The sequence below is a fragment of the Psammomys obesus genome, unplaced genomic scaffold, assembly GCF_907164565.1.
Source record: "Psammomys obesus unplaced genomic scaffold, mPsaObe1.curated_primary_1811, whole genome shotgun sequence".
Taxonomy (NCBI): domain Eukaryota; kingdom Metazoa; phylum Chordata; class Mammalia; order Rodentia; family Muridae; genus Psammomys; species Psammomys obesus.
Genome location: NW_026596162.1, coordinates 11,608,320 through 11,616,772, shown reverse-complemented (window position 1 = coordinate 11,616,772; position 8,453 = coordinate 11,608,320). Strand labels below are relative to the sequence as shown.

Sequence of the window (8,453 nt, the reverse complement as noted above, 5' to 3'; positions counted from 1 at the left end):
GATCACTTTGGTAGCTGGTTTCTGGTTGGTACTAAAGTGCTTTCTATCTGAACAGCTATTTATAAGCAGAACTATGTCCACGTTGAGGCAAATATTCATTCTATTTGCAGATGAGGAAAGTGAAGCTTAGAAAGAGGATCAGTAACCTCCCCAAGGCCACACAGCTAGTAAGTGACAGATTTAAACAATCTATTTGGTTTTATACTTATAAACTTTAGGACAATGATCTCTAATGGAACATTAAGTCTGTGATTCTTCACCATTGATTTTTCTTCCCGATCACTTAGTTATTTGTTTCAGCTCTTAAGAGAAAACTGTGTTATAGTTCTGGCTTTGAATGCCCAACTTGATAGCCTTCATGGTGCCTCTTAAATTCTCTTGGTCTCTATATAATCCGTTGAACGAATAGGCTGGATCACATGATCACACAGACCTTTTGTCTAATGCCTGCATCTTAACACGGTGGATTCAGCCTGTGAAGATACATTGTTTATTCACCTTACCAACTATATAATACTAGCTGAAGCAAATATATATTTACTAGGAATATATTAGTCATCTTTAATGTGTGTTGATGGCACAGGTTATAACTGCAATCATTTACTGCACTTCTTGTATACCAGGAAATCTGAGTGCTCTATACAGATGACTGTACTAGCTCCCCACAACTTTATAAGGTGGATTTTAAAGCTCCTAGTTAACAGATGAGTCATCCAAGGTCAAGTGTGCAAGTCGTGAAGCAAGTCGGAATGCCAGCAACATATGTGTTGACAAAGCCCTTAAATGTTTAATTAACAGTAATGAAGTTGTAGTTTTTGCTTTTGTTGAGACAGAATCTCACTATGAAGCAGAGGCTAACCTCTAATTAGCCATCCCCCTGCCTCTGCCTCCCAAGTGCTGGGTTTGCCGCACATTAGGCAGAAGACGATTTGCTTGTTTTAGGCCTGGGGATCACGCCCACAGTTAATTTAAACAGAGGTTTTCCGATTTTTTTCTTCCTATTTTGATACATTATCGTTCTTTGGTTTTAGTGTTTACTTCCATTCCGTTTGTAACTGGTGAATAGAGATGACTGTTTTCATGTCGAGTGCTATTCTGAATCTAAACAAGCAGCCAACTGCCGCCAAATGACCCGGGCTTTGTGCCTCTGCGGAACTCCGTGGGTGTCCTTCCGCGACAGCCAGCCTTTCCGAGAATCCGCGTTCTTGCGCGGAAAAACTCTATTTCCCAGAGGCCTCCGCGGCGGAGCGCGGGCTCGACCAACCCTTCCTTCCTTGGCCCCCGCTGTCGTCGCAGCGTGATGATGCAGCCGCGTCGGGCGCCGCGGAGTGACGACGTTCTGGCTCGCGACAGCGGCGGCGGCGGCCTCAACAGCGGTAATAGGCGCAAGAGCGACGGCGGCGGCGACGACTGCAGGGACGACGACGGCGAAGGCGGCGGCGGCGGGGCGGGCGCAGCGCGCACGGGGGAGGGGTTGGCGGGCGGCGCCGGCGGCCTGGGCTGCGGCAGCGACGGCCAGGGCGGCCGAAGAAGAGCCTCCGGCAGCGGGTGGTCGAGCTAGGCCTCAGCGGCGCCCGGAGCTGCTCGCGCCGGCCTCGGCGGGAGATCTCCATAGAGACAGTGACAAACACAGACGCGGGGGTCCGCACGCGGCCGGCGGTCCTCAGGCAGCTCGGGGACCCCAGCCGCCGCCACCGCCTTCCTCGCCGCCGGCGTGCGCGCACGCTCAGTTCCCGCTCGCTCCCTCGCGGTTCTCGCTGTGTCTGTGTGTCGCCTAGGGCCGGGCGGGGGAGGCCCTCAGGCCGCCGCCTCTGCCTCTCCCGCCCGGGAGCGGGAGCGGGAGGCCGCCCAGGCTCCGCCATGGCCTCAGGAGCCGGAGGCATGGGAGGGGGCGGCGGCGGCAAGATCCGGACGCGTCGTTGCCACCGGGGGCCGGTGAAGCCTTATCAGCAGGGGCGACCCCAGCACCAGGTACGGGACCTCAAGCCGCGGCGGCGGGGCGGCTCGGGTGGCCGCGGTGGGGGTCGATGCGACGTCCCGGCGCCCCACGTGGAGGGGACCGGAGGGCGCAGGGCCGGGGTGGCGGCGGGAAGTGGGCAGAGCCGGGCCGGGCCTGACGGCGCACACGTGGGGTGCAGGCGGCCTCTCCCAGCCCTCCCGCCCTGGGGCTTTCCCCGGCGGGCGCAGGGCGGGAAAAGAAATTCCAGGCTTCGGATACTCGGGTTTCTTTTTTGGCGGGTTTTGGCGTTTTGCTAGTATTCCTCACGACCTCGCGAGGGAACAAGGGAAAGATGTGGCAACAGGCCCATCCGCCAGCAGGCTTTATTATTTATTTTTCTTTTTGGTGTTCCCGGGTTCAGGGTGCGTCGGGAGGGTGATCTGCCACCGCGGCCCAGAGACACTTGGGGAGGGGGGCGCTGTTCCCCGGATCGTGGAATTATTCAGTCTTGGCCGTATTAAGTCATTACTGGTAGTTGGGTCGTCCGTCTCATCACCCTGCTTGGCCTTTCCATATCTGAAAACACTGCTTTAGCGTCTCTTTCCCTCCCCTCTTAACCGAGTTAGAGTTACTGCGGCACTGAGGCATTTTGAAAGTCCCTCGCCGCTCCTACGTGTGGTGCCTGCTGCGCAATTCTTCCCTCTTTCTTTCTCCCGGCCCTGTATTTTGAAGGCCAGAACCAGCCATTCTCTACAGTTGACCAGTTCTCTAGCTCTGATCTCATACACCAAATATTTTTTAATACTGGGCGTTTTCTAGAAGTTTACGGTATTTTGGGCACACCAGGAAATGTTGGTGGTCTTATAGTTAAGCCACCGTATGCCTTCGTGGTTGTTTATGATTATAAAAAAGTTGACTTCTGTTGTAAATGATATGTTTCGTTCTGAGAAAAATTTCAGTTTTTAAAAATTGCTTGTGAGAATTAAAATACTAGCCCACTTTAACAGAGCCACTTTTAAAGTTTCTCAGTGGACTAGAGTGGGAAGTGTGCATTTTAGTATTGAAGGGCTAATAACTTGTTGCATACTGTTAAATGTAGACTTTTTGTTTTATTCTGGATAGTGCTAAAATTGAATACTTAGCATTCTGTTTGCTAATGTTAAATTGTATCACTTGATAGTTTAAAAAGATAGTAAAAGCTGTGGTTTATCTACTAAGAAGTTATTTGCCCTTGGTTGGAAAGCTTGGCACTGTTACCATTTCCCCTAGATATGCAGAATGCTGAGGAGTAGGGGTATTCGAAAGCAGATTTCAATATTAAAATTGGGTCACAAGCCTGGCCACCTTATTTTGCCGAATATTTACAGTGGACATTCAAACCAGCATACTTTTCTCTAAGACTAATAAATTACCTTCAAATGCTTGTTAAAGGAAAATGAAAAGAATTTGAGCAGAGAAATGGATGGGTTGGATCACAAAGGAGCTAATATATTTCCAAGTGACAAAGTTATGACCACAGTTTATTTTAAAACGTATTTGGAGAACAATTTAATTCGGTAGAGAAGATGCTTAACAACTAAGATCCAAGTTTTATTGCTGATCCAGATTTCAGGCTGTCCTTTTAGAGCTCAGTAGTTAACTTTTTTTCTTTTTCTTTCTTTTCTTTCTTTTTTTTCGAGACAGTTTTCTTTGTGTAGCCTTGGCTGTCCTGTAGACCAAGCTGGCCTCGAACTCACAGCGATGCCTCTGCCCGGATTACAGGCGTGCCTGCCGAGCCCAGCTAGAGCTCAATAGTTACTAGCTTCTTGCCTCAGTCATTTAATTTAAAAAGGAAATATATTTTAACTTTGAACTGGAATTAAAGATCCCTGTTTCCTGATTTTGGCAGATTTAATATTGCCAGAATTGACCAAAGGCAAGTATTCAGGGTTATATAAAAGATTACATCTCAATTTTTTTTTTTTTTTTTTTTTTTTTTTGTCTTAAGGTAACTAGTCTTACCTGGAATATTGACTTCATTGTCATCTACTGGCCTATTGTTAGCCTGATGTTTTGCAGCAGCTGCTGAGTCATCCTGGATTTAGCAAGGAGCTTCATGACATAGCATGTTTAATACTACTGTTTGATAAACGTCCAGAGCTTTTGGGCAAAAAGAAGCCTTTGGTTGTGTAGAAGATTAGAAGAATAAGAATAAGCAGGAAGCAGGCTGGTACTGTTGTTGGATGCAGGACAGCAAACGTCAGGCCAAATAGCTAGTGCAGTCGCCCTCGAATTCAGTTGACTTCTAATTTGTTTTGACTTCTTTCTGGTTTAGCTCTTTTGGGAAATGTCTAAACTTCAGCATTTTTCTACTTTTATCTTGCTTTAAGTTGCGGAGCTAGAAAGCTACCGTCTGGCTCAACCAGATAAAGGGAGTGACTGAAATGTAGACTTAGCTGTAGTGGCACACAGTTGTAGTCTCCGCTGCTTAGAGGTTAAGGCCAGGGGATTTGCAATTTGAAGCCAGCCTGTGCTTCATAATGACTTCAGGCTAGCCTAGACTCTTGAGTGAAGCAGTCTCAAAAGAAATGTAGAGGCAAATGAGCTTGCCTTTTCTTCTACCCCATTAATCAGCTACTTTTTAGCTTTTTGAGATAGGATCCTTCTGTGTGGCTCAGGCTGTCCTTAAACCTGAGACCTTCCTGCCTAAGTCTCCTGCGTACCAACCCAGATAATTAAAAAAAAAAAAAGCTTATTTTTCTAGTTGGGGGTTCTGTCCACTAAAGCTAATGTGCTTAGTTCTTGTCACCTGTTGACATTATTGTAGCATTTATTTGTAGCCATTATTTGTAGCAATCAGGGCAGGTTGAACTGCTTGTTTTTTTTAACGGCCATCACAGAACACTTGAGCTAACAAGGAAAACACACCTCTGGAAGAGTCTGTTGCCCCTGCTGGTGACACAGACCTGTTTAAATTTTGCTCCCCCCCCCCCCCCCCTTTTTTTTTTTTTTAAATGCTATAAGGTTTTCTGATTCGGAGCTAAGGGAATCCACCTTCCATCCTTACAGAAACAGGATGGCTGGCTGATAGCCTGAATTTCCTTATTTAAGTCAGTGACCACATTCAGCTGTAAAAAGGTAGGGAAGGGTAGTTTAGATCAAGGGCTGGGAAACCCTTTTTTTTTTTTTTTTTTTTTAAAAAAAAAAAACTGGGGGCCTTTTTGGGCGGTTTTTTTTTTTTTTTTTTTGGTGGCTCTTTGGCAAATGTAAAAACCTTTTGTAGCTCATAAAAGTAGGCCAAAGGATAGCTTGGTCCACAGTCATCCAAGTTTGTAGAGCATACTTTTTGGTTTTTTTTGGCACTTTCTTTATGATTTTTTGACACAAATAAGTATGTCCTTCCTAATATTTGATGGCTAAAGAGTAGTCTCAGCTTTGAAAAAGTACTATTTCTCAGTATTTTCTTAATTCCAGGTAACATTAAATAATTTTATTTTCTATATTCCAGATGCTTAATAACTTTCGGTAGATCTAGGATCTAGAAGTAATTGGTTTAAACACATTCTAATAGAATCAGAATGAGCTTGAATCCCTGTTCTGCCCTGTGTTGAACAGTGAAAAATTCTGCTCAATTTGTCATCTGTAAATGAAAGATTGATGATGAGAGTTAGATGACATAAAAATGTCCCGAATGTTATAGTTAGAACACATTTGAAGTTGTGATTAAATAGAGCCTTGAATTCAATACTTCTAAGTGGTCTATGCATTTTTGCTGTCTTTTAGAATTAGAGTTTTTTCTTCCTCTGGTCACTCAAATCTTTTCCAGAATCATACTAAACTTTAAGACTGGCTGTCCTGGACTCAATTTGTAGACCATGCTGGTCTTGAACTCACAGAGATCTGCCTGCCTTTGCCTCCCCCAGTGTTGGGATTACAGACTCCAAATCAAACTTCCCCTTAGGAGATCTAAATTATTGATGGTGGGGGATTCTTTCCCCACTTTGTTAAATAGTTGAATGTGGTCACTGACTTAAACCAGGAACCTAAGGCTATTAGCCATCCTGTAAGAATGAAAGGTAGATCACTTTAGTTCTAAGCCAGAAAACCTTATAGCACCAAAACTTCATCATAAAAATATGACCAAAGTCAAACAGTATCACAACTTTTAAGTACATAATTATTCTTTTCCTCAAGAAGAACCAGTCACTTTAAGTATATAGGAAGAAAAGTTCTGAGTGTTGATTGGATAGAAAGTGGGCTTGTTTGTGTGCCTGCCTGCCTGTTGTAGCACACTCCTTACCAGGTTTTTAATGACAACAAAAAAGTTCCAATTACATCTCCATTTCCTGGAAAGTCCTAATGATACAAGTGTCTAGCTTGACGTTTAAAGCCTTTGATCAGATGCCCCTAAAGACAGTCATCCTATTAGGTTCAGGATATTGGGAACATTGCATAATTCTGTATTTTCAACTTTTTTCTGATACAGAGCTTCTTGTAATATATCCCTAGCCAGACTGAAACTTGCTAGGTAGCTCAGGCTGGCCTTGAACTGATTCTCTTCCATATGCTCAAAAAGCAACATTTACAGTTTTTGTCAGAGACAATTTATTTTCAGCAAGGGTGGTAGAGTACCTTTCTCATCTATAAATATTTCTATTTCATTGTGCTTATCTTTTTCATAGTATGGTTTGAGAAATTCTTAGTCTCAGTATTAAAATGTGTGAAATGAGATGGCTCTTAAGCGGCTTTCATTGCCTTGGGCTTTTCATAATGTTTTTCCTTGTTTCATTTTAAGGTTTTTTTGTTCATTTTTTCAAAAGACTTGTTTTTACGTGTGTGTGTGTGTGTGTGTGTGTGTGTGTGTGTGTGTATGTATGTATGTATGTATGTTGGTGCCTATGGAGGCCAGAAGAGGGTGTCAGAGCCCCTGGAGCTAGAGTTAGGTAGTTGTGATTACCCTGACAAGAGTGCTGGAAACTGAGCTTGATACCCCTGAAGAAACAGCAAGTACTCTTAACCACTGAGTCATCTCTCTAGCCCCCCCACCCCCAATTATTTTGTTTTTGATTCAGGGTCTTTGAACTCACTATGTAGTCCAAGCTGGTCTTAATCTTCAGCTCTTTCTACCTCAGCCTCTCAAGTGCTGAAATTATAAGCATATATATGCTTCCATGCCCAGCCAGCATTTTAAGTTTGAAGAGGGTAAAAAGAAGCTACTTGTGGGTATTTAATTTTTCCCCACTCTGTGTAACACTAGCTGTCCTAGAACTCACTCTGTAGGCCAGGCTGGTCTCAAACTCAGAAATCTGCTTGCCTCTGCCTTCTAAGCCCTGGGATTAAAGGTGTGTGCCATCACTGCATGGCATGCATTTAATTCTTTAGCCAGAAAGATATTTTAAAGTGACTAGAGAACTGGACTGGGTAGATAGTAGATAGCTTAACTGTTCATAAAATGTGAGTGTCTGAAATTTGCAGATTAAATTCAGAACATCAAAATTAGATTTACTATAAATGTCTTTTGAATACTTTTTTTATCCCACATGGAAATAACCCACTATTGATGTTATGATGAAGCAGCTTTAAAAAGACTTTGGAAAAAGCCAGGTGTGGTGGTTTCATGCCTTTAATACTAGCACTTGGGAGGAAGAGGCAGGTTGATATCTCTGAGGCCAGCCTGTTCTACACAGCCAAATCTACACATAGGGAAACCCTGTCTTGAAAAACAAAAACAAACAAACAAAAAAGACTTTGAAAAAACTTGGGGAAAAAGAGTTTAGTGACTGCACAGATATGAAATAAGTACACTGAAGGGCCCTGGAAGAAGACTCAGGGGTCTGGGGGGGTATCAATGTGATGTAGCGATCCCAAAGGACAGGTAGAAATCAAAATGGTGGAGTGTTTTGGGAGAGTAAGACCTGGTGTAGCAGCATGGCTTTCATGCCAGCCCTTGTTCTGAATAATGACACAGAGATCTTATATTTATTTACAGTAGCTTTAGGCACTATAGTTGGGTAGATACTCAGCCTTTCTAACCCGAAAGCACTGGCCTGGCCTTTGTCCTGCCATGTGGCCTTTTACCTGTCATCTTAGTCTAGTTCTGACACTTGCTTCATCTGTGTCCTGATGGGCAACTCCCTCTCTTAAGTCCCCATCTGAGACCTCCCCCTTTCCAAGAAGTCCCTCCTTAATTCTCCAGCTCAGCTCTTTATTTGACCAATCAGAAGGTCATGGAGAGCAGTGTTTACAAAATACTAAGACCGGAGATGCTTTATGATAACAGGAAAAACAAAGTAATAAGCATTGAATAATACAAGGATAATCTTTACATAGTGCATAGAAACATCACTTTACCACCCTGGTAGACATAAAACTGGTGGCTGGACTTAGTTTGTAGTCAGAGAGCCAGTGAAGTTACTTGTGAAAGATTGTAGAATTGAAGGCTATTTAATAAGGATAATGTGAAGGGAGTTGAGTGAACTTAAGTAGAGTGGAGTAGAGAAAGACAATACTGACATGGAGAAGAGTTTTGTTTGTG

The 8,453-nt window shown here is 43.9% G+C and overlaps 1 protein-coding gene across 2 annotated transcripts in view; it reads left to right on the top strand.

Moving 5' to 3' along the window:
- Positions 1 to 1,473: 1,473 nt before the first annotated feature.
- Positions 1,474 to 8,453, top strand: part of Nup153 (nucleoporin 153) — a 55,402-nt gene continuing 48,422 nt past the window's right edge. The window contains exon 1 of one of the 2 annotated variants that reach the window (XM_055595089.1): positions 1,474 to 1,971. In XM_055595089.1, coding sequence (XP_055451064.1) covers positions 1,861 to 1,971 — 111 coding nt within the window. In that variant the 5' untranslated portion in view covers positions 1,474 to 1,860. The remainder of the gene's footprint in view (positions 1,972 to 8,453) is intronic. The other variant, XM_055595090.1, reaches the window with a different exon arrangement.